Raw genomic sequence first — 27167 nt, 5'->3', positions numbered from 1 at the left:
CTCATTTTCGGCCTACATCATAAAATGTGTCCGTTTATTTATACGTAAATTCTACCCTGCTGCGCGAGGCTAGTGTGACCGCCTGTGTGTGCTTTGGGATGGTGGAGGGGCTCACAGCACCCGCTGCTCGCTGGGGACAGTAACTGCAGAGCGACACAAGTCAGAGTCTCCAAACACGAGTGCAGTCTCCATTAACACCAGACAAGATGCTAGATTTGTCGCTAGTCGTTTTTAACAAAGAAAAAGTCACTAAGAGGATTGGAAAAGTCTCCAGATCAACTCGGAACAACGGAATGAAACTTGAAAAATGCTCCGGTCAGACAGATCATCCAATCATCATGCAGAAGCCCAGTGTCCAAAGGCCAGCCGAGGCCAGCCCATCATAGACATATATGCAGCCCACTGCCGGGACAAAACCGAGCATTTATCCAATGACTGTCTAGTTTCGCTGCAGTGGAACAACCCACTCTATGCTTCCCTATTGAAGTCTTTGGACGCTGAGCCTCCACTGTTTAGTGCACTGTGACGCTACGGGAATGAATGAGAAGAAAGTCGCGTCAGTGACCTGTGATCAGTAGCTGATTCTGAGCAAAAGTTGAACGCGTTCTAGCGCACATTTAGTCACTGACATGTAAACACAACAGTACATATTTGACCACTTATTTTTTGACATTTTAGGGGAAGCTGAGCTTCCCTTGCAGTCTTAGAGCAATCCCCACTGCTGTATCATAATAAGAAAATGTAATCATGCCACCGTTGAGTCCAAGTGGACATTTGTGTCAAATCTGAGAAAAAAACAAAACGATAAAGAAATCCTTCAAGGTGTTTTTGAGATATTGCATTCACTAGAATGAGACAGATGAGGTCACCGTGACCTTGACCTTTGACCCATGACCACCAAAAACTTATCAGTTCATTGTGAGTACAATTGGACGTTTGTGTCAAATTTGAAGAAATTCCCTCACCGGGTGCTCAAAATATCATGTCCAAAATGACAGGATAGATGGATAGATGGATGGATGGATGGATGGATTGACAACCCGAAAACGTAATGTCTCTGGCCACGGCTATCGCCAGTGTGGAGCCATAAAAAACACAAGTCCCTCCCAAGGGCTCAAACAATTATTGGATATGCCTCCCCAGTTTTGCACCACCCCCTCCACCCTCATAAATAGTGAACTGACTTAAGCTTTATATTCAACAGACAAAATGAGAGTAGTTTTAATCTTTTCATCTGACTCCTACTAAGGAGGCGCACAAAATGTCTAACTTTTCCTTTAAAGTACAATGCTCCGAAAGTAAAGGGTTTAAGTTCCATTTAATTAACTCGAGTTTAAAGTGTTAACAGTTTCTTTTTGAAGTTAGGCCAGAAATTGATTGTGTAAAGATGAAATGAGATACGTTCGATCTGGAATTTAATTTCCTGTGTAAGCAAAAGAAAACTATGGTGAACAACAGTAACTACATCAAATCTTTGAGTCAAACCAGCAGAGCACAGTTAGTGGCTGCTTCAAATCCAAGGTTGTTGTAAATAGAACCCCGTAGTATTTTTCATATACAATCCTCTTATGGACAGGGCTTCTGTATTAAAGTTTCATGGCAATATTACCTTTTGTTAATCTGATTAGACTACGGTTATGATTTTCTGCATCTCCTGGAACGCTGCTCACAATCCCAAGACAAGGGACATGGCGTGGTATGTGTCACATGTGATCATTCAGCAGTGGTCATTTATAATACCCACCCTACCATGACTTTGAGTTGCTTTCCATCCATTTCTGTTTCTTTTGTACTCATTCAGCTTTCCCTGATTAAAAATCGGTTTGAAAGATTGTACTTAGTCTAGTCTGTCCCTATGCAGAATTTAAAAATGTAGCACTAGGTAGAAACACATGAGGTAACATGGCAACTCAGTATAAGCTTTAATCCCCACTCTTCTACCACAACAAATACACAACTAACCGCCCTTCTGAGGGCATATATAGGACAAGATAACATTAATCATATTCTTAATAACATGAGGTGGCGGGTGGAGGTCATGTGGCAGGTGGTGGGCCAAGACCATCTCCCAGGCGTCAATCAGATGAACATTCAGTCCTTTGAACATGAGTCTGAGCACCTTGTTACACTGCAGCGAGTGCCAGTCGCTGTTTGATAGTGACACAAGAAGTGGCAAATCTTTGGGATTTGCTGTCCGGATGATGACCACTGTGCCTGGAGCCCTGTCCAGCAGTCGCACCACCGCCCTGCGGATATTCTGCAGCCGCCGGATGTACACCTCCATGGGGAAAGTGCCAAAGTGAGCCCAGATGCCAAAAACTACAACAGTATTGGTGCCTCCAGTTATGTCATCTAGTTCATTGGCAATGTAACGAAGCTCCCTGTTGGGGACAGTGACAATACGGATAGGAGGACCGTGGAAGCGGTATTTTACGATGATGTTGTTTGCATAGTCCAAGGCCATGTAAGGTCCCGCTTTCTGTGGGCTGTGCAGGTCAAAGTCCTTAAGATCTAAAAGTATGAGAGGGAACAGATTAAGCTGCAGTGTGACCAAAATCAAACTGTTGCCAGAAATCCTTGTAGTTCAGCTACCTGGTAGAGTTTTGGTGAGGTATTCAAAAAACTGCCTGACAGTGGAGTCTCCAAACATGTGGACCACTTTGCCTTTCAGACACTGACTGATGGCAGAGGTGTTGAATTGGTGAACTGTGGTGCTTCCTAGTGCTCGCCATTCATCTTGATAGTAATAGCCGGAGGGTCCAGATGTCACATTGCTGCTCTTCACCTCTGGCTGACCTGAGAGGACATTAAAGGATAAGGGTGGGGTTATTTAGTGTATTTTTTATTGTCAACAAATCTTATGAAAAGTCCAAAACCAAGGTATAAAATGATTTGGACCTCTTATGGACTTTTAACCCAGTGCTCCATGCTCCCGGGGCTCTTCTCAAATTGGCCTAAATACATCTCTCTACAGGAAAACACTACCCAGAAGAAAGTAGTACATTTTTTCTTCCCTGTTTTACCTTAACTATAACAGGCAGAGGTGGCCGTTGTAAAAAATTGTGTATTACCTTCCTTTTTTGGCAACACAGTGACACTGGCAGGCCCTGAGGCCCGAATGAAGACTTTCGTGTTGACACCACTGGAAAAAAAAAAAGCAAACACGACAAAATATCTCAGACACACACTATAACATAAACAAAATAAATAAAAGAAAGGAGGACAAAATTCAGAAATATTTTATGGAGTTAATACTAGAACAATCAAGCACTAAAATGGAAGACAACGGCTTAAAAGTTCATTCAAGTTTTTGCAAAACTTAGCCTCTAAAAATCCTTTTTTTTAGTTGCACCAATGAATATTTTCATATAAACAATGACTACGTTCTAAAGTGCAAGGTGCAGCTGGCAGTGAAGAACTCGCTGATACTTATAACCCGAGTTTGCAGTTCGCCTCAGCTCAACAGAACATCACTGCATCTCTCAGCTCTTTGTTTTGTTTTGATGGCCTCAACTTTACTCAGCAATATATTGTATTAGGCACAGCAGGAAGCTGTTTCCATGCATAGATTTATAATAATACCTGGATATCAGATGCCAAGATGGCGCCTATGCATTCCAATTGAAGTTGCTTGCCTGCCGCATATGCTAAAGAAGCTTTTGGCTTCCAGGTTTACTTCCGCGGTATGCAGCCCACTGAATATGTGCAGTGGTGTTTCTCCTTCTGGCTCTGCTCGCCAGGTCCTGCGTGGGTCATAGACTTTACACTATGATGATGTCACAGATTTTAAAATAGATTTTTTTTTTTTGGCTCCAGGAATTTTTTACAAATATAAAGCCTTCATAGATCAAAAATTCAAGATAGAAAGTGTAATAATTAACCTTGTCCTATCAAAATGGTATTTGGGGCCCAGGGGATTTTTTTTTGCTGCAATACCACAAGTGGCCAGTGAAAAAAATTGACTGCAAGGCTGAGCAACGGCTCACCTTTGAAAGAGCTTCTCCTCTTTTTCCTTCAAGTGTTGTTTGTGTTCTCCCATGGCATGGTCGATCCTGGCATTGCAGCTCAACTGCTTTGGCTTGTAGCAGAACCAAGGCTCGCCTGTACGGAGGTCAGTGTAGTTGCACAGTGGCTGCTGGGTTGGACGTAGGCAGACATTACAGATGCTACTTTCAGAGAGTGAGCCTGAGCGGAAGAGGCTCTTGAAGTTAATCCTGTCAGGATGTTCTCTGGTCAGCCTGCGCAGCACTGTGATAGCCTCACTAGAGTGAACCAGCGTTACCTGAATGGATAGAGAACCAGAGTTTCCACTCAGTCATATCAATAAAGACAAATAAAGTGAACCCTATCTAAAGTAATAATATCAAAGATTTCAATTTAAATAGAGGTCTGTTAAGTCAATTGCTCCGTGAGGTAACACAATGGTGAATGAGCCTATGGCCCACTGATAAGAGTACTTAAATGTTTCTATATTTGCAGTATTATGACCAGAGCGACATAGTTAACACACACAGATTGGTGTCTGTGGTGACACTGGTGGGAAAAAAAATGCTGTATTGAGTTACTGCTAATGCAAACCAAACATTTTGTTCTGCTGAGGCTTCTCATTTAAAGCAGTTAACTGGCAAAAGTTGACTTTTATTATTAAGTAGTCACAGATAATGCAATGTGTTTATCAGTCAGTTTAGCACTTACCCCCAGGGGTAAGTTTTTTTGTCTGACTAGCCAATAAAACAGGTAGTTCAGCCCATTTGTATCTTTATTGGAATTTAGAATTTATCTCTTTGAGCAAGAGACGGGGTACATCCTGAACAGATCGCCAGACTATCACAGGGCTGACACATAGAGACAGACAACCATTCACACTCACATTCACACCTAGGGCCAATTTAGAGTCACCAATTAACCTGCATGTCTTTGGACTGTGGGAGGAAGCCAGAGTACCCAGAGAAAACCCATGCTGACATGGGGAGAACATACTCCGCACAGAGGGGCTCCCCCACCCTAGGTTTGAGCCCCCCACCGTGGGTTCAGACAGTGCTAACCACTACACCACCATGTCGCCATACATATATATATGTGTGTGTGTGTGAATAAACCGACACATAAAAATGAGCCCCACAACCCCTCTTCAATATATGTCTCCCTCAAATGTTAAAAAGAGACCTACACCCAATTTTACTTTCAATTACTAGAGCTACTGTTAGCTTTATTAGCTAGCTTAAACCAAAACTAAAAGTGACAGCTGACAAAATCTACAATTAACCAGTGGCTAGAAATGAGATCCTGCTTCTGTCTAAAATCAAATAGTCCTACTGTTTCTAAAATAACTAAGAATTTTGAGTGGTAAACCTGCCACTACTCTCATCACAAACTGCACATGTACCATGTGAGAAGTGAAAGTTAACAGGTGTATCAACCACAACAAAGGGGAAGGGGCTGGGTGAACAATCATCTATCCCTGAGCAAACTGATGACCCCTGAACAAATGGCATATTTTATGTATACTTCATATTATATTCAATGCACCAACACCTATTGTAGAGAACAACTGATAAACTGGACAGTTGAGCCAATTAAAGAACCCAATAACTGCAAGAAGTTAAACAATGATGTGGGTTAATTCTGATGAGATTATTTCCTGTAAATACTACATCAGAGATGAGTTTTCCTGATATTTTAGAGACTTTCTTATGTATGTTTGTATTTGTTCATTTTTTATACAATTAATCATACTTTTAAGACTTAATTTTTTTGACAAATTGAGTGTTTTCCTCTCCATTTCACGTGGCTATTGTTCTATTTGCTCTTGGGTTGTTTTAACAGCGTACTTTCCTGATGCAGGATGAGGCTGTTCAGCAGACACTGAAGTCTCTGAGAGTAAAGCTTGTCTTCATATCCTCACCACACCCTTCTGTGAGATGTATCTTAATTTTATATCTTGAACAACATTCTGAAATTTAAAAATGACAATTTAATTTGGTTTTGGTCACATACAGGGTCTGGGGAATATTTGGCCTACTGCACATATTTTTCAAAAGTTTTCATACACCTCTTAAAATCAAGAAGGCCCTGCAACCCATGACGCTTTGGCGACCGTAGTGGGGTTCATGACCCCAAGGCTGGGAACCAAGGATTTAGAAGACAGATTAAACACCTACAGTACAACCTCATTTAACATGATAGTTTTTTGCATCACCTCAACCTGCGCGTCTCCTTCCCAGAGTAAAGAGAATACAGCAGAGTAGCTCCCATTGAGATGATCCACCACTTGCCCAGCTACACCTGCACCAAGCTTCAGGCTGTGCAGCCGGGCGAGTAAGAAGTCCCCCCCAGACTTCTTGGGAAAACCCTGGAGGTCAGAAATTTTTATCATAACCTCCAGCTGATCCCCTACTTGCCACTGTCCTCCTCCCTTCCTTGGGAGAATGGTGAAGGTGCTGTGAGCTGGATCACTGGTATTCTCCAGGGAAACAGGAGCTGGCAAAGGTGGAGTTTCAGGCCAAGCAATGGAGTCTAGTAGGAGGCGTTCCTCCACAGCATCCTCAGTGGAGAGTGGCTGGAAGGTGCAGAAGCCGTGACTCTTGTTGAGGTCAGTGGAAACTCTCGGGATGATGACAGTGGTGTTCACTTTTTGGTGAAACTGCTAAGTGGTTGAAAGAAAGATGGTGACATAGTTGCATCAAACAAATGCACTGGAGCAAATTAACTACATAACACAAAAGTGCCAAGAAGCAGGATTTATCTTGGCCCAATGCCCAAAATGATATTGGGAAGGGAGCCCTAACCTTAACCAAAGAGCTTTTGTTGCCTGAATGGAAGACAGGAGTCTGGATGCGAGCCGAAGGATCTGGTGTCAAGGTCCCGCACATTGTATGTCTGAGTTGTCCCCAACCACCTCCTTGTGGAATCTGCGTGGTACATGAATTCAGTGTTTTGTAACCTAAAAGACACGTTGTCTCTAAACATAATCCAGGCAGCGATCAACAACGTTATAAAGAAAGCAGTTTATTAAAATACAAACGTAATTTGTAGGAGACAGGGTTGGTCGTGGGATATCTATGACTATCTATGACTATGTATTTGTGATCCATTTGTAAAGATGTATGTCCTCAGTAAAAATGGATGGGAACCAGTAGGTTGGAACACAGATGGTTTTGGTCTAAAGTCAAGAATAATGCCAGCCTTATCATTTTACTAGTGGAGCTGCTGTCAGCACATTAAGGTGCAGGATTGAAAGGAAGAATACCATTTAACTGCACTTATTTGCAATAAAGAACATTACTGTCACTGAGCCACATTGGAAAACACATTTCAAAACTATATACTGAAACCTAATATTCCAAACAGGGTCCACCCTTCAAATGGCCCCACTAAAACCAAGTGCTCACCTCCAGAATTTCCATGTTGTATAGCACATAGATAAGGACAGTCATAGCCAGAAACAGGAAGATGGCACCATAAGCTCTGGCTTTCATGGTAGTCGTCCTTTACGGCTGCTGCATAGCACTGTGACCACTTCCTCTGGCAGTGAGTCAAAAAATAAAAACATAAAGCAAAAGGTTAATTGACACAATGTTATGCTAAAGAATACTACTTGCTAAAACCTGTGAAATCCTGTCTTTGCAAAAGGTATACGCAAGCCCAGTGCACTTGTTAGGAAATGGTCATGTTGCTTAATCAACAACCAAGGCCAAAACCAAGCAAGTAGTTCAATATGTTTCATTCCCAGGTGACCTGATCACGTGCATTTGTATCATCGTGGAAAAATTTGAACAGGCTCTTTTCCAATCTGATAGCAAGCTTTGCAAGGTTAAACTCACAACAAGTTGCATAATATCTGTTTTCATACTCGTTACAGAGGTAGAGTTAGAGTATCCGGCACATATTCACCTACTTCCAACATGCATGGATGAAGGGAAAATTCTGAAGAGGTAAAACTCCAGCAACACTTGGGAGTATGCAGAACACCATGTGTCAGCTTGTGGCCTGACAAGCAATCTGGAAATATAAAAGACAAACAATCATATACTGTACAGCTACCCACATATCAGCCAATGGGGCACTTATAGATGGGTTGCATATTATGGTCGTGTGGCTTGAGGCCAGCTATGTCTGACATCATGTTGTCTTGCATCTGTCTCATTATTGTGAATGCAATATCTTAAGAAGGTTTTGAGGGAGTTTCCTCAAATTTGGCACATACGTCCATTTGGACTTAAGAATGAACTGAATGGAATTTGATGGTCAAAGGTCACTGTCACCTCACAAAACATGATTCTTGCCATAACTTACAAATTCATATGCTCATTATGCCAAAATTTTACACAAATGTCTACTAGGATATAATGATAAAGTGATGACATTTCATATCCGAAAGGTCAATGGTAGGTTTCACTGTGATATAATGTTCTGCAAAAGCACTTTTCTGGCCATTACTCAATGTCGTAACTTGTTAGCAGGATATCACTTTCACAAAAATGAGACGGACACAAGGTCACAGTGACCTTGACCTTTGACCACCAAATTCTAGTCAGTTCATTCTTGAGTCCAAGAAGATGCTTGTGGCAAAAAATTGAGGAAATTCCCTCACGGTGTTATTGAGATACTGCATTCACAAGAATGAGACGGACAAGGTCACAATGATTTTGACCTTTGACTACCAAGATCTAATCAGTTTATTCTCCAGTCCGAGTGGATGTTGGTTTCAACATTTTTGGAAATTGTTTCAAGGCCTTATTGAGATATCGGGTGGTGCAGCTACTCGTCTGTCCCACCTCCATCCCTCCTACCTGCGCAAGTTGGAAAGAGGGAGGAGAGAAGGCATGGAGTGGGTTTTACACACATCACACCAATCAAATGAGCCCCTCTCCTCGCCCTTAAATGCGCTGCGCGAAGGCGTAATGAGAGTTTATTCAATTCGCCATGGCAGAAGAGAGCAGCAGCATCAGACGGCCAAACTTCTCCCAGGAAGAAACTTATGTTTTGGTCCAGGAGGTCTGCTCGCAGTGTCCGAATATACGGAACTGCGAGCAGACCTCCACGGGCTGATGATGCAAAGGTTGCCTGGGAGGAGGTCACCACAATTGTAAATCAATGTTGCGTTTCTCTCGTGCGTGCATGCACGCGCTCTTTCTTTCTCTCTCGCAGCCTCACTCTATTTCTTTTCTTTTGACTTTTCTAAGATGACAGATGCTGAATATATACTCCCTATCTGATGCTGTGGCTGTTTGTGGTTGGCTGAGAGGGATGTGAACTCATTAGTTTGCAGCTGTGTTAATCAAATCAGGTTGGGTTTCCATTACGCGTGCCAAATGTGCCAAACGGTGCCAGTCCCCTTTGATCTGATATTAGATGTGATGGGACAGTCGATATAGAGATACATTTAAGTGCTGATTGCAGATAGTTGCATTGAATAGTGTTTTTTTGGGTATTTATTGCATCGTTAATATGCCTGATATTCTGGAAACCTGCCTGTGAGGTTTTGGTAACGTGCGCACTGTCCGCCGGTCAGCCAAACTTCGGCTTACACCGGCTGCGCTACGCCTGCGCTGACAGTAGACCTGGTTTCAGTTGGTGAGCTTTTAGCGCACCTTCGGCAAAGCCTTTTGGCACGAAACTGTCACTGCGCCAAGCTGGATCTGTCGACACCTCCCCCTGCTGCGCCGCCACACCCATCTCAGCGCACCTCGGTCTGCCAAACTACCAAACGGAGCGCTCCTCGGGTTGCGCTGCTCGAAATTAGCTCTGCGCGGGGTTCACCACCCTGCACCACCCTGCGCCGCGCCGGAAACTACAGCCCATCATGTTCACAAGAATGAGACAGATGCAAGGTCACAATGATCTTGACCTCTGACCTCCATATTCTAATGAATTCATCCTTGAGTCAGTGTGGACTTGTGGAGCAGGGGCTAAATTAGAAAACTGTTATTAGACTATATTCTGGCATCTAAGTATCTGAAGTTACATTTTAATCACTCTCTATCACAGCTGGCAGTTGCCTGGCTCTGTGGGGCTGGCTCCAGGTTGACAGAAGGATGAACACTGATGCCTGACTTTAATTTATCTAAAACTACTCTTTTGTTTTATTTTATTTTATTTTATTTCACTTTACTTAATTTTAATTTGATTTTATTTTAACACTGACAAACTAAAGCGTGTTTAGATCAATTATCATTAAACATCATTAAAAATAAATAACTTAACTCTGCAGCAGTGTAAATATTTAAGTACTAGTAGCCTAGAGGGTTATTAAATTTTAACACCTTTGTCCGGCTCAGACACAGGTGGTGCGTCTGTGTCTCCTTTGCCACTTGTTATGTCAGAAAAGGAAGCAGACCCAACACGTGCGGCCACACACTCCGCAGCAATAAGCTTTTATATGAATAGGCTACTATAACAATATCAGAACTATGTAACATATAGGCGACATATATTATTGGCTATATCATGCATATTATCAACATGCATGCTGTAGGTTTGTACATGTCATGGATGGATAAATTAAATATTCTACCTTCAAATTTCAACTGTCTGCTGCAACACTGACTGTGTTTACAAGGTCTTTAGTATCCCGGTTTTGATTGTGTTTTTTAAGTATCCCGTTTTTGTGTTTGTGCATGTAAACACCATATCCCGAATTCAGAAACCGGGTTATGCCCTTTTCCCGGTTTCAAGAAACCTGGTTTTGCCACCTGGAGTACTCCGATAGAAGCCGGGATACTGGAGCATGTATACGCCTTATCCCGGTTTCATGAATGGTTCAACTACGTCACACAGCCGGCTGAAGGATGCCCTACTCATTCTGAAGTTTTCTCTCCACTCTGAATCTGTAAACTCCATGAGAACGATCCTATCCCACCAGTCACGGCTACGTATTTTCATCCGCTGTTGCCTTGTACTGCGTGGTGGCAGTGACAGCCAAATACCTATCAAAGTTGGTGACGTATTCAATATTTGTTGTCGCTCTCTCCTCCCATTGCTGAAGATGAAGTGGATGAGCCATAGCTGTAATGCGACGTGAGTATTTACTAACGCTAAGCCCGCTAGAAGCCACAGAGGTCTCATTTTTGTCTTACTTCTAAATATAATAAATATATCACATTTTCCGCTCAATCTGTTGTAAACAAAAGACGTAAAAGACGAAACACACGCCTGCGCAGATAGGATGCAGTGATCAGAAAGCGGGTTACTGGTATTTACCATGTATACAGGGATATGAATAACCGGGTTTCTCTGTGTTCCATGTAAACATCATATCCCGGATATGCTCAAAGCCGGGATAAGCCTCAAAACTGGGATACTAAAGACTTTGTAAACACAGTCACTGTTGACCACAGCAGTTTTCTTTCTATACTTCAGTTTTTTTACTTTTATGTCTCTCTTCAGGCTGCTAGAAACAATTGGTTAAACTGGACATGAGACATCAGCATTTCCATTTCTAGCTCAGAGAAGTTTTTCTTCTTGGCTGTATTATGCCTCTCCATGTGGTAAACTCTAGGGGCGAGGCCTTTAAACCAAGAATATACTGGAGCTGAATATGTAAATGAAGATTGTTTCCATTTATCAACTCCCTATCATTCCTGCACTGTGATTGGGAAATAAGATTGTTTCAACAGCAAACCCTATGGTAAGACAATTTTTGTGCTTGGATCAGCGCTGTTTTGTGCATTTATTTGATAAATGAGAGCCATTGTGTTTTTAGGTGGTCAATCCTATTCTCGTGTATGCAGTATCTTAAGAATTCCTTGAGGGAATGTCTTTAAATTTGGCAAAAACATCCACTTTGAGTTAATAATAAACTGATAAGAATTTGGCGGTTAGAGATCAAGGTCATTGTGACCTTACACCAGACTCATTCTCATAAATACAATATCTCAGTAAGGCCTTAAGGGAATTTCCTCAAATTTGGCACTGGACTCAAGATTACACTGTTTACAATTTAATGGTCAAAGGTCACTGTGACCTCACAAAACATACTTTTAGCCATAACTCAAGAGTTCATATGCAAATTAGGACAGAATTTCACACAAATGTCTATAAAATGATGAAGTGATGGCATATATTCAAAAGGTCAAAGGCCAGTCTCACAATGACATCATAATGTTATGCAAAAACACATAGCCATCATTCAACATCATAATTCAAGAACAGAAGGGGGTCATTGGGTCAAATACTGAATTGGTGACACTAATCTTGGGTGTCCACCTTGAAACTGGGAGAAAGATGTGTGTGACTCATTCATGTTTTCACAGACATGGATATAACCTGTAACAACTTGATTGGTTCGCAGAGGCACACAAACACAGGGTGGTAATTCTAGGTTTGGTTTTTTTGGATGTTACTTTTGTATGTTGTTGTTGTTCTTACAGCAATATCATCAGAAATGGAATTTCAACCCTAATGGGTGCTGACTAAAACCTCCTGCACATACAACAACAATAAGCCCTGGTTTACAGTAAAACATAGGCAGCTTTGGCCAAGGAGGACGCCCACAGAGGTGGGGACAGACTTCTGTACAAACAGGCCAGAAACTCACTGACAAAGGAGATCAGACAATCAGAGAAGTAAAGAGGTGCTTCTCTGAATAGCTGAAAAACAGGTTTTCAGAAAATGACCTGCCATCAATGACTGTGTTTACAAGGTCTTTAGTATCTTTAGTATTTTTGTATTTAGTATTTAGTATTTAGTATTTTTGAGGCTTATCCCGGTTTTGAGCATATCCGGGATATGATGTTTCCATGGAACACAGAGAAACCCGGTTATTCATATGCCTGTATACATGATAAATACCAGTATCTCGTTTTCTGATCACTGCATCCTATCTGCGCAGGCGTGTGTTATGTATTTTACGTCTTTTGTTTACAACAGATTGAGCGGAAAATGTGATATATTTATTATATTTAGAAGTAAGACAAAAATGAGACCTCTGTGGCTTCTAGCAGGCTTAGCGTTAGTAAATACTCACGTCGCATTACAGCTATGGCTCATCCACTTCATTTTCAGCAATGGGAGGAGAGAGCGACAACAAATATTGAATACGACACCAACTTTGATAGGTATTCGGCTGTCACTGCCACCATGCAGTACAAGGCCGCCATGTTGCTTGTACAGTACAGGCCAAAAGTTTGGACACACCTTCTCATTCAATGCGTTTTCTTTATTTTCATGACTATTTACATTGTAGATTCTCACTGAAGGCATCAAAACTATGAATGAACACATGTGGAGTTATGTACTTAACAAAAAAACAGGTGAAATAACTGAAAACATGTTTTATATTCTAGTTTCTTCAAAATAGCCACCCTTTGCTCTGATTACTGCTTTGCACACTCTTGGCATTCTCTCCATGAGCTTCAAGAGGTAGTCACCTGAAATGGTTTCCACTTCACAGGTGTGCCTTATCAGGGTTAATTAGTGGAATTTCTTGCTTTATCAATGGGGTTGGGACCATCAGTTGTGTTGTGCAGAAGTCAGGTTAATACACAGCCGACAGCCCTATTGGACAACTGTTAAAATTCATATTATGGCAAGAACCAATCAGCTAACTAAAGAAAAACGAGTGGCCATCATTACTTTAAGAAATGAAGGTCAGTCAGTCCGGAAAATTGCAAAAACTTTAAATGTGTCCCCAAGTGGAGTCGCAAAAACCATCAAGCGCTACAAGGAAACTGGCACACATGAGGACCGACCCAGGAAAGGAAGACCAAGAGTCACCTCTGCTTCTGAGGATAAGTTCATCCGAGTCACCAGCCTCAGAAATCACAAGTTAACAGCAGCTCAGATCAGAGACCAGATGAATGCCACACAGAGTTCTAGCAGCAGACCCATCTCTAGAACAACTGTTAAGAGGAGACTGCGCCAATCAGGCCTTCATGGTCAAATAGCTGCTAGGAAACCACTGCTAAGGAGAGGCAACAAGCAGAAGAGATTTGTTTGGGCCAAGAAACACAAGGAATGGACATTAGACCAGTGGAAATCTGTGCTTTGGTCTGATGAGTCCAAATTTGAGATCTTTGGTTCCAACCGCCGTGTCTTTGTGAGACGCAGAAAAGGTGAACGGATGGATTCCACATGCCTGGTTCCCACTGTGAAGCATGGAGGAGGAGGTGTGATGGTGTGGGGGTGTTTTGCTGGTGACACTGTTGGGGATTTATTCAAAATTGAAGGCACACTGAACCAGCATGGCTACCACAGCATCCTGCAGCGACATGCCATCCCATCCGGTTTGCGTTTAGTTGGATGATCATTTATTTTTCAACAGGACAATGACCCCAAACACACCTCCAGGCTGTGTAAGGGCTATTTGACCAAGAAGGAGAGTGATGGAGTGCTGCAGCAGATGACCTGGCCTCCACAGTCACCGGACCTGAACCCAATCGAGATGGTTTGGGGTGAGCTGGACCGCAGAGTGAAGGCAAAGGGGCCAACAAGTGCTAAACACCTCTGGGAACTCCTTCAAGACTGTTGGAAAACCATTTCAGGTGACTACCTCTTGAAGCTCATGGAGAGAATGCCAAGAGTGTGCAAAGCAGTAATCAGAGCAAAGGGTGGCTATTTTGAAGAAACTAGAATATAAAACATGTTTTCAGTTATTTCACCTTTTTTTGTTAAGTACATAACTCCACATGTGTTCATTCATAGTTTTGATGCCTTCAGTGAGAATCTACAATGTAAATAGTCATGAAAATAAAGAAAACGCATTGAATGAGAAGGTGTGTCCAAACTTTTGGCCTGTACTGTATATCTGGTGCGTCACTCTGGCGCCTGCGCACACGACGGGCAGCCATCAGAGAACGGGATAAGGCGTATACATGCTCCAGTATCCTGGCTTCTATCGGAGTACTCCAGGTGGCAAAACCGGGTTTCTTGAAACCGGGAAAAGGGCATAACCCAGTTTCTGAATTCGGGATATGGTGTTTACATGCACAAACACAAAAACGGGATACTTAAAAAACCCAATCAAAACCGGCATACTAAAGACCTCGTAAACACACTCAATGTGAAGGACACTCCAGGACATTACCCATCACATGAAACATTCTCCTCACACTGTGGAGAACTATCAAGTGACCAATGACCTGAATGTTTTTACTGCAGATTTGATAAGCCCACCTTCACACCCTTCACCCGCTTTGACGTCAGACAACTACCTGCACCCCCTATCACCCCCTAACCTCTCCACACTGACCCCCCACCTGCACTGAGGATCTGTGAAGAGGATGTGTGCTGGCTATTTCACAGACAGATGACAAGGAAGGCACCTGGCCCAGATGGCATGTCTCAATCCTGCCTGAAAGTATGTGTTGACCAACTGGCCCCCATTGTCACACACATCTTTAACCGATCACTGGAGCTCCTTTAAACGCTCTACAATCATTCCAGTCTGAAAGAAACCCTCCATCACAGGATTAAATGCCTACAGGTCTGTTGCCCTGACATCTGTGGTCGTGAAATCATTTGAGAGACTGGTGCTGACCCACCTGAAGGACATCACAGGACAACTGCCGGACTCCCTGCAGTTTGCCTACCAGACAAACAGGTCAGTGGATGATACCATTACCGTGGGACTACACTACATCCTGCAATACCTCGACTCCCCAGGGTCCCCAAGGATCCTGTCTATAGACTTCAACTCGGAGTTTAACATCATCATCCCAGACATTCTTCTCACAAAACTCACCTGGCTAACTGCCCTAGCCTCCACTTGTCAGCGGGTCACAAACTTCCTGACAGACTGCAGGCATTAGATGAGGCTGAGGAAAATCACATCCAACACCGAAACCATAGACACAGTCACCCCCCCCCAGGAAAGTGTGTTCTCTTCACCGCCCTTCGCCCTCTACATCGACTTCACCTCAGAAAAGACGTCAGTTAAACTCCTGAGGTTTGCAGATGACAAAACAGTCATATCTGCTGAGGTATATCAAGGTTTCCCAACAGTCTTGCCACTTCCCTCTTCCTGAGAACTGTGTGTACCAAGTGTCGGATGACTGTTAGACTAACAAGTAGCGGCATGAAAATGCTCCTGACATGTCTGAACTGCAAGAGCCGCATGCCGCACATTAACCGTGTGTGTGTATGAGTATTTTTACCATACATGAAGATGTTTTCATCGTTCAGTTCCCTGGTATATAAGACGAGAGAGCTTTTTTTTTTTAAAAAAAAAAGTTAGTTTCTTTTGATAAGAGACAGTCCTTTTACTGAGGAATTCTGTTATTTTTCTTTCTTGTGATTTTGTTTTATTTTAGCTTATTAGAAAGCGATCATGTTAAACTCATTTAATCATTAATATTAGTTAAAATCATTTGCAGTCATCCATAAAATCAAGCACATTATTGTGATCTACTGAAAAGGCAGTTGTTTTTTTTTCCTTTTTGGACTTCCACCACCTTTGAAGGTTTTCTCCACCTGAGTGCTGGTAAAGCCCCTTGCCATTATGTAAATATTCTCTGATGTGTTAAAAATGTGATAATCCACTTCTTTCTGGAGAGAGACCAGCAGTAGAGGTGTTAGGATCACAGTCAAAAGGAGGTGGATGAGTCCTGAGTGATCCTGTGGGCAAGGAGGTAGTGCAGTAGTCTTAGCAGCTCGGCCCCATGGGAAGCACAGCAAACCAACAGGAAGGGGACTTTATTGTACCATGGCCTAGGCTCATAAATGGTGCCCAGCTAACACAGTGGACTTCAGGATGAGGCCTCCACCACTGCCATCCATCACCATACTGATCAATACTGTGTCTGCTGTGAAAACCATTAGGTTTCTGCGATTCATCATCTCCTTGGGACATAAATGGATGTCCAACATCTGCACCATCAACACACTAGCTCAGGAAGTTCAACCTGCCTCAGGAGCTGCTGATCAGGTTCTACTCCACAATAATACAGTTTTTTCTCTGCACATCCCTCACTGTGTGGTTTGGATCAGTCACCAAAAAGAACAGAACATACTACAACAGAAAGTAAGGACTGCAGAAAGAAGACTGCAGCCTGCCCTCCATCCAGGACGCACACACCTTCAAAGTTAGGACACAGACAGGTAGCATTACTTCATATCAGGTTAGAAAAAATTTATTTACTGATGTAGGGATGAGTAGTGTTATGTGTTTTAAGTGTTATCATGTCCATCTAATCAGAAATTGTGGAGGTATTACGAGGAATATTATAGGATTTCTCAGTAAAGGTCCTGCATTCCAAATTATACTTAAAGAGAAGAGTTAAAAGAGGAATTGCCAGCACAACTTACTTAAATTTACTAAACATCTGTTTGAGGTAGAGCTTTAAATTTTAAAGTAATGCTGGATAATTTGATGAATAATAATGCATTAATTATTATATTTTGTGGCCAAAATTAGAATCTGCAACGAAACCAGTGTCTCTGTCAGGTAAATGTTGGATATTTTCCTCTGAAAAACAAGTTGATATACACAGTAGGTAGAATACCAATGAGTTGCATAATCTTTAAGTCTCTTGGGGCCTTTTTAAATATTATTTCAGATTGTTTGTGTATTCTTTGTGTATGAGCTGTTTCAAGAAAGCTGCACAGGCAATGCACTATTGTTTTAAGCAACATGCATGAGAGATAAACAAGTAAACAAAGCTGTTGTACCATCTTAAAAAAGACAAAGAGTAAGGGAAATAAAAAATAGAGCCTACCTGATTTTATAAGGTATAAGAGCTTCTTGCAAGTCAAAAAACACACTCAGAGATCTTGCAGTCCTACATATTTGCGTGTTTACACTAACACACCCTTCCAGTCTGTAAGGCAGGAAGGAAATACGGAGCTGATCATTGTGTGGAAGCAGCAGGCCAGGCACCAGGATAAAGTGACGAAGGGGGCTGTCTAAATTGCGAGGGGGCAGCTTTTTTTCATTATAAAATAAAATTCATTTATTTAACCATGCGAAAGCCCCAGAAAGTCTACATGACAACAACATAAGTCTACTGTTTCAAAATCAGAAAATTAATTTATTAATCAGACTCACTTAAGAATGTCGTACTAGCAGAGTGCTCTCTCTCTCTCTCTCTCTCTCTCTCTCTATATATATATATATATATATATATATATATCAGCAGGGAGGGGCACATGCAGCTTGCAGCTCTCTTTCTCTTTGGATCTCCTCCGGCTCCAGTTTCAGTACTATTGACAGCGCTGCCCTAACAGTCACATGTATCTAAGCCAATAATTTTTAATTTTAAAATAATTTAAAAATACATTTCTAGCTAAAAGGAGGGCATGACAATAAGCACATAACTTGCTAACATGCAACATATTTATCTTGTGTTTAGAGTGCATGGAGAGATAAAAACTCAAGTGAAAGATAATATGAATATGTTTAGTCCTATTTAGAACATGAAATAGTGGTGCACTTTAGGCTCTTGTGGATGAAATGAGTAATAGAAAAACAAATTTAGAAAAATGATCCTACCAAATAAATAAATATATAAAAAAGGTTTTTACTTTTCGAACTGTTTTCAAGGGTTAAAACAAAAAGTTAGAAAGATTATCCTGGCAAAACCTTTTTGTGCCTGTTCTTAATCATAAACACAGTTCTTAAGTCCTTATTCATGCTACTTATTGTGAAGCATCTTCTGGCATGCCACTGTCATCATGGACAAGTGCAGCTATGACAATAAAGACAACTTGAAAATGCATCTTCTTGTAAAAAGCTGAAATGTCAACCAATCAAGAAATATCCCAGGGAGTTGTAAATATTACTTGAAAAGGTGTTCTAGATGGAGATATTACGACAAAAGCATCAACATTTCTCCCTACAATTGATCCAGATCTGATCATGTGCACTTTAGATTTTGAGTCTTTTTATACAAATATTGACACAACATCAATTTGAAGATATACCATACCTCAACACCTTTTTCACTGCAATGTAGACTAAAATGGCACAGAGTTTTACTTGGGTATACACCAAATGCTATCAAATACAAAAAGGCAATAATTCCTTTGCTTGGAAAGGATGATCCCCACTCTATTATTTTTTTCAGTTTCTAAATGGTAACTTTACAGCCCTGAAATCCACATTAAGAAATACTTTTTCTCAACACACGTTACAACAAAAGATCCTGCCCTGTATTCCTCCCTTCACACAAAGCCTACATAGTGAAATATACTTCTTCATGCCCAAAGCTTTCACTCCTTCCTCCTCGAAAGTCTACCTTTAAGTCAACTCACCAGACTGAAAAGAATATGTGATGATCCAGGAGAATATGAGTAATTGTTAAGAGAAGTTTAGAGAAAGAAATTGTCAGGAAGGTTGGCTTGGATGTGCTGTAAGGTTGGCTTGGATGTGCTGTAGACAAAGTGGATTCAGAGAGGAAAGATATATAATCATATCTAAGCCAGCCTCATTTGCACAATACCTATGGCAGGTAAGAAAATGAAGAAACAGAAGAGACAGAGTTGTTTGAGTATGTCAATATTTAGAGCCAACTGTCAACTCACAACTAAGCCCCTTCAAGGCAATTTCAGTTGTAGTATAATATAGCAAAAATCTTGCGTCATTTAACCCCCAAATGGAAAGGCCAGCAGAATTAAGGATTTTATTACCTGCAAAACTAAAAGTCTACTTGATACAGTGCCCATAAGATAAAGTATTTAAAGGCGAGATCCCGTTCCCTTAAACGTATCAGAAAACATAGAGGCTCTTTATTAGGTGGAAAGGCATTTTGGATATTTCTAATTATCCTATTTATGTAGTTTTAAGATGTTTTAAAATCACAGAAATACAAAGAGTGGTTTGAATAGAAAGTCTTTACCTGGCAAAAATAATATACAGATAACTGTCCAAAAATATCAGGGAGAGGTTTCAAAAACATTAAGCAGATTTATAGTCAAATCAAAGTCAAGAGCACTTGGAGATTAGTCAGGAAAGAAACATGGACTTACGGCTAGAATGCTCACTGAGAACAGGACAGATGAACTGGCGAAGAGAAAAGGGAACACCTAGAATAAATACAACAGGACAAGGGGTGGGTGAAACCTGATAAGGAGGCTGAGGGACAGGTGAAACAGTCAGGGCAAGGTAAGTAATTTTGCAAGTGGGAAACACAAAAGGGCAGGAAGTGAGTATATGTATATATAAGTTTTCTAAAAATGAAAATGAGGTGAGTAACAAAACAAAACAGGAAATAACATCACAGAACAAAAACAAGACAAAAATAACCTTCAATAGTAGACTGGGACATGACAGCCCCCACTTCAAGGGATGGATCCTAGACATCCCACAAGGCAGTTCTGGAACACCAAGCACAGTGAGAGGGTCCAGAGGAAAGCTTCAGGAGACCTCAGATGGACAGCTACAGGGCACAACAGGCAGACACAACAGGTCAGTTAAGCCTTTCAAGAGGGCAACCAGACAGTGCCAATGGGCAGAGCAGGTGTGGAAGGCAACCAGGATGCCAGGGAGGCTTTAGAGTACAGGCAGGAGTATGACCAGATGATTGGAGCACATCTGAAGAAAGACCAGGTGGACGACCGGGAGGATGACAAGACAGGAGGAGCACCTCTGGGCTCTTAAGGCCCAGACACACCGAACCAATGTAGGAGAACTAGCGGCAACGAGAGCCCCCCTCCTGTGTCAACTCTCGTCTCCATGTCTTGACCAAAAAGTGCACATGAACACACCAAACCGAAGTCCAACAAGCACGTATCTCATGTGCCTGTCTGAGAGGACATACCCCTTCATACCAGCAGATGGCGGTTGTCTGTAATCAACATTTAAAAAAGGAAAACCAGAGGACCATCTTGCCGCTGGTTAGCAAGGTAGCACATTAACAACACAATCCAATGTTGTAAGAACAGAGCACATTTACTGTGTGCCAGTGAACAATAACACAAACCATCTCAAAATGTTTCTGCTGAACAGCTCATTGGCTAAAGAAATACAATCTTATCTCATATAATTTAGTTTTGGTCTTACTCCCTCTCGACTTTAGCTCTTTGTTTACATTCCTCACTTCCATTTCTCTTCTCATGCGCTGAGTTGAACTGTTAATCAGAGTGATTTCATTCACTGACAAGCTCCGCTGTGCTGACACCGATTCAACATGATGAACTGGGGTAAAAAAAAATAAGTAAATAAATAAAAAAAAGGCCAACTGGTGCCAACAAAGGCCAATGGTGCAGGACTGCACTGACAAGGGCAGCAGATGCTCACCAATGGCCCGACTTTGGCCAACGGCCGAATGGCGGCTTAGTGTGTCTGAGCCTTTAGCCTTAGTGGATTCCAGCAGCACAGGAACGAAAGACAGCTGCAACATGGTAACCCACTGAATGGGGAGTAGAAGCAGGTATTGGCCAGACCACCAACTAGGGACCACAAACAGGTGTCAGCCTGACCGCCGAATGGAGACAAGGAGCAGACAAGACCTCTGCTGGGACCCCTGACTCAGGACCAAACTAAATGTCAGCCGGGAAGCTTGACACATGAAGAGACAGGACATCAGCCAGAACCCCTGACGCAGGAATATAGACTGTATAACACTAGAATAACTGCCTTGTAGTTGTACGCCACCGCCAACCAGTGAAGTTGCAGTTACAGTTTACATCCATGTCTGTTCAGACTCATGTAGCCATGGCAGTATGACAATTCTTTCTGCAAAGACGCAACAAATTCTTCAACACAGCTGCTTCTTTGATTACATTTGTTTGAACACACAGATGTTCAAATAGATGTAATCAAAAATGGCATATTACTTAAAACACCCATAAAATATTTATTCTGTTTTTTTTTCCACACCCATCCTTTCATTGTTTCAGTTCTAAATTACAAATGTTGTTGATGATACCATTGCATCCACTAGGGTTAAGGCAATCAATCTCTGATATGAGAAGATCGCCATGGAGAAATGCCATGCTGGTCCGAATAGAAATAAGAGAATGTCGTAAATCTGAGCACAGGTGGCGAAAAACAAATCTCCAGGTTCATCATTATATTTTTAAAGAGAGACTTTGCATTTATAATTTAGATCTGAGAAATGCAAAGTGGTACTTTTCTTCTCTGACATCATTGCCAAAACATCAATAATGTTGGCAGGATAACAAACCCTTCGGTCAGTAGCCAATAAATTTGGCTCCTTCTTCTCTGACAAAATTCAGAAGATTAGACAGTCAGTGCCTCCATATCAGGTACAGGATATGTATTGTGCCTGTGTCCACCTAAAATCAATTCAAATTCCATTACACAATTTTATCCAATCAACTTTAATAATTCATTTTAATGTCTTCTAATTCTGGTTTTATATCTTCCAGTCAGGTTTTTGGCCACACCACAGCACTGAGACTGCTCCTGTTAAGGTTTTAAATGACATCCACTTAAACGTGGACAGTTGCAGAATTTCAGTTTCAGTTTTACTATATCGCAGTGCTGCATTTAACACGATTGACCACACATATCACTAGACTGAGTGGAAAACTGGGTGGGACTTTGTGGCAAAGTACAAAACTGGTTTGATTACTACTTAAAGGACAGGGACTACTTTGTGTATACAGTTAATTATATATAGTATATATAGTAATGCAGAGGACACATTAATTTACATAACCATATCACCAGAGAGGTATGGTCCAGTACAAGCTCTGACTTAGTGAATCGCACAAATCAATGGTTGGATGTGCCACTATTTTCTTCAATGAAACAAAGACAAAACTGAGGTAGGAGCCAAGGAGGAACTTTCAAAAGTGAGCGCTCAGCTTCAACTAGCAATATTACAAACCAGAGACCAAGCCGGAAATCTAGGTGGAGTCATTGACTCAGACCTGAATTTCAACAGCTGCATTAAGACAATTTCGAAGTCAGCCTACTATCACCTCAAAAAACATCAAGGATAAAAGCACTTATGACTCAGCAGGATTTGAGAAAAACCTGTTCATACATTATTTTCAGTAGACTACTGCACTAGTGTCTTCACAGGTTTACCGAGAAAAGGAAATGATTAGATGGCTTCAGCTTATTCATTACGCTACGGCCTGAGTCCTCACTATGACTAACAAAGTAGATTACATCACTCGTGTTTTGAGGTTTTTACACTGGTTTCCTGTCTGCCAGAGGATCGATTTCAAAATGCTACTGTTGGCTTGCAAAGCACTAAGTGGCCTAAATACATGCCTGACCTTCTGCTACACCATAAACCATCGAGACCTCTTAGGTCTTCTGGGACAGGTCTGCTTTGTGTCCCTGAAGTCCAGACTAAACATGGGGAAGCAGTGTTTAGTTTTTATGCACCACAAATCTGGAACAAACAGTTCTGCTGCAACTCTCAGTTCTTTTAAATCGAGGCTGAGGACTCCTCTGTTTACCTCTACATTTTATTTATTAATGTCTTACACGGCACTGTTACTTCTATGCTTGTATTTTATTATATTTTCTAGCTCTTTGATGACATTTCAATTGTATTCAAACGTCCTTTGATAATGTGTTTTGTTTGCACTTTGTCTAAATGCTTTCGATTTTTTTATGTAAAGCACTTTTGATTGCCTTGTTGCCAAAATATGCTATATGAATGGACCTGCCTTGCCTTACTGAATATGTTTGTGTTCTCTGATCATTTGCCCATGCTGGCTCTAAAAGAAGCCTGCTATAAAATTGCAGATAGCTCTAGAAAATGTTGCTGAAGAGTGGTGGTGAAGGATGATGGAAATCATAGTCCGAAAGACTGAGCAGTTAACTGCATCTGTTGCATGAAACATAAAATATTTGCTTTGCAAGACAATGAGAAGTATAACACAGAAAACAAGAACTGTAAGATAAAAAAAATGGAAGTATGCTATTTGCTGATTTATCAGCAGTTGCATTTTGAGTAATCATTTGTATTGGTGTATACAGTGGCATAAGGTAGTTACAAGCCCCAGTGCATTTATTTATTTAATTTTATATACTTTATTAATCCCCAAGGGGAAATTTAATTTTTTCACTCTGTTGTCAATTACACACAGGTCCGAACACACACATGCACAAACAGGACCTATACAGTACAGGCCAAAAGTTTGGACACACCTTCTCATCAATGCGTTTTCTTTATTTTCATGACTATTTACATTGTAGATTCTCACTGAAGGCATCAAAACTATGAATGAACACATGTGGAGTTATGTACTTAACAAAAAAAGGTGAAATAACTGAAAACATGTTTTATATTCTAGTTTCTTCAAAATAGCCACCCTTTGCTCTGATTACTGCTTTGCACACTCTTGGCATTCTCTCCATGAGCTTCAAGAGGTAGTCACCTGAAATGGTTTTCCAACAGTCTTGAAGGAGTTCCCAGAGGTGTTTAGCACTTGTTGGCCCCTTTGCCTTCACTCTGCGGTCCAGCTCACCCCAAACCATCTCGATTGGGTTCAGGTCCGGTGACTGTGGAGGCCAGGTCATCTGCCGCAGCACTCCATCACTCTCCTTCTTGGTCAAATAGCCCTTACACAGCCTGGAGGTGTGTTTGGGGTCATTGTCCTGTTGAAAAATAAATGATCATCCAACTAAACGCAAACCGGATGGGATGGCATGTCGCTGCAGGATGCTGTGGTAGCCATGCTGGTTCAGTGTGCCTTCAATTTTGAATAAATCCCCAACAGTGTCACCAGCAAAACACCCCCACACCATCACACCTCCTCCTCCATGCTTCACAGTGGGAACCAGGCATGTGGAATCCATCCGTTCACCTTTTCTGCGTCTCACAAAGACACGGCGGTTGGAACCAAAGATCTCAAATTTGGACTCATCAGACCAAAGCACAGATTTCCACTGGTCTAATGTCCATTCCTTGTGTTTCTTGGCCCAAACAAATCTCTTCTGCTTGTTGCCTCTCCTTAGCAGCGGTTTCCTAGCAGCTATTTGACCATGAAGGCCTGATTGGCGCAGTCTCCTCTTAACAGTTGTTCTAGAGATGGGTCTGCTGCTAGAACTCTGTGTGGCATTCATCTGGTCTCTGATCTGAGCTGCTGTTAACTTGCGATTTCTGAGGCTGGTGACTCGGATGAACTTATCCTCAGAAGCAGAGGTGACTCTTGGTCTTCCTTTCCTGGGTCGGTCCTCATGTGTGCCAGTTTCCTTGTAGCGCTTGATGGTTTTTGCGACTCCACTTGGGGACACATTTAAAGTTTTTGCAATTTTCCGGACTGACTGACCTTCATTTCTTAAAGTAATGATGGCCACTTGTTTTTCTTTAGTTAGCTGATTGGTTCTTGCCATAATATGAATTTTAACAGTTGTCCAATAGGGCTGTCGGCTGTGTATTAACCTGACTTCTGCTCAACACAACTGATGGTCCCAACCCCATTGATAAAGCAAGAAATTCCACTAATTAACCCTGATAAGGCACACCTGTGAAGTGGAAACCATTTCAGGTGACTACCTCTTGAAGCTCATGGAGAGAATGCCAAGAGTGTGCAAAGCAGTAATCAGAGCAGAGGGTGGCTATTTTGAAGAAACTAGAATATAAAACATGTTTTCAGTTATTTCACCTTTTTTTGTTAAGTACATAACTCCACATGTGTTCATTCATAGTTTTGATACCTTCAGTGAGAATCTACAATGTAAATAGTCATGAAAATAAAGAAAACGCATTAATGAGAAGGTGTGTCCAAACTTTTGGCCTGTACTGTACATGCACTAAGTGGAGAGATGTCAGAGTGGGCTGCCCATGACAGGCGCTCCGAGCGGTTGGGGGATTCGGTGCCTTGCTCAAGGGCACCTCGGCAGTGCCCAGGAGGTGAACTGGCACCTCTCTAGCTACCAGTCCACACTCCATATTTTTTTGGTCCGGACGGGGACTTTAACAGGTGACCCTCTGGTTCCCAACCCAAGTCCCTATGGACTGAGCTACTGCCACCCAATTATTATGACGGACTAGCTGCTATTTATGTGCCTAAACTAGTTTCCATATAATCTTATCATCTCCTCACATAATCCCCACTTGACAGTGGATAACACCAACATGCACTATTTGCACACTGACTGTCTCCTAGCAGTTAGCAAAAGAGTAAATTTGTGAGACTTGATAATAGTGTGTATATGTTACAGATAAGGTGGGTACTTTCCAGAGGAAATGAGGAGGTTGGTGTAACAGAAAACCTTACAAAAGCTGTACTGTGTGTCATATTCATAGGATGTGCTTTGCATTGTGTCTAAACAGTCACACAGAATCTGAGCTTAGGGGCATTTTTGTGGTCTGTCTAGTTTGGCTGGTTCCTGCTGTGTTGTTTTTGACTTATTTTTACAAGTCATCTCTGCAGTTTTAATCTTTAATTTTTACTCTTTGATTTCTATTTGACTCTATATCACACACAGAGAGGTGTTGTTGAATCTTGGTTGAAATAAGACAGTGGGACTTAACTGAAAGGGAAAGATTCTTTTTAAATTTTTCAACACCTGGCTTGATCCTCCTCACTGCCTAAAGGTAAGACCCCCCTTCCTACGATAGCTAGAGGTGAACTCCATTGAGGTCTAGCTGTGGAACTCTAGATGCTAGGGACAATTGGGTATCCCCTTGGGATCCATCAGAAACTGTCAGAGCATTCCACATTTGGGTGACTGATCATCGGGGTGTCCCTGACAGAGATGCTGCTCTGTGGTGTATTCAGAAGACAGAAAAGATGGGTACAAGAGGGAAGTCTCAACCTTTTGATTATGTGCCCACCTAATGTTTAGGTAAGGGAGGAAAGGGAACCCCATAGTAAGTTTAGCTTAAACGGTGCTTACACTTAGAAGGGATTGTTACATTTGTATCAGACCTACTGCATTGCCCAGGCTCAACAATGACAGAGCGCTGTCGCGTGATTTCAAAGAGCCTCAGCTGAGTTGAAATAACACGTCCATGTTATTTTATAAACTGATCCTGTTTTTAACTATATGTAAATCTTAATCGACAAAGTTTCCACTACCTACAGTCAAATAAATGCAACAGTATAAGGTACAGTATTTATCTCTGAAATGTAGTGGAGCAGAAGTATTAAGTAGCATGAGATGGAAACAGTAAGTAAAGTAAAAGTAAAAGTAAAATACAAGTTCCTCAATGGTTAACTTCAAATACACTTTATTTAAGCATATCATGTGTCTTACCTCAGCAGAGAATCATTTGGAGAGATCACAGTGATGAAATCTTCTTGTGATCCGGCATGTTATGCATGTGCAGGAAGTTTATTCTGTTTGCTTGACTTCC

General features: G+C 41.6%; 2 protein-coding genes across 9 annotated transcripts in view; both read right to left on the bottom strand.

Moving 5' to 3' along the window:
- Positions 1-27167, bottom strand: part of LOC117249357 (uncharacterized) — a 48832-nt gene that overhangs the window by 15033 nt on the left and 6632 nt on the right. The window lies entirely within an intron of this gene.
- Positions 826-27167, bottom strand: LOC117249278 (NXPE family member 3-like). 8 transcript variants are annotated; one of them, XM_078165225.1, is made up of 9 exons: positions 27068-27167; positions 7894-8001; positions 7392-7524; positions 6789-6911; positions 6200-6646; positions 3987-4282; positions 3072-3142; positions 2593-2796; positions 826-2511 (listed from the first exon to the last, which is right to left on the bottom strand). In XM_078165225.1, the coding sequence occupies exons 3-9, from the start codon at positions 7476-7478 to the stop codon at positions 1958-1960; spliced, it is 1782 nt and encodes a 593-aa protein (XP_078021351.1). In that variant the 5' UTR covers positions 7479-7524; positions 7894-8001; positions 27068-27167; the 3' UTR covers positions 826-1957. The 8 variants fall into 8 exon arrangements, with proteins under 8 accessions (XP_078021351.1, XP_033470725.1, XP_078021353.1 ...); XM_033614834.2 differs by having other exon boundaries at positions 7898-8001; positions 27068-27166; XM_078165227.1 differs by lacking the exon at positions 27068-27167 and adding an exon at positions 17655-17781.

This window comes from Epinephelus lanceolatus, chromosome 23 (genome assembly GCF_041903045.1).
Source record: "Epinephelus lanceolatus isolate andai-2023 chromosome 23, ASM4190304v1, whole genome shotgun sequence".
Lineage (NCBI taxonomy): Eukaryota > Metazoa > Chordata > Actinopteri > Perciformes > Serranidae > Epinephelus > Epinephelus lanceolatus.
Note: the sequence above shows the minus strand (reverse complement) of the source record. Positions and strands in the feature narration are given on the sequence as shown.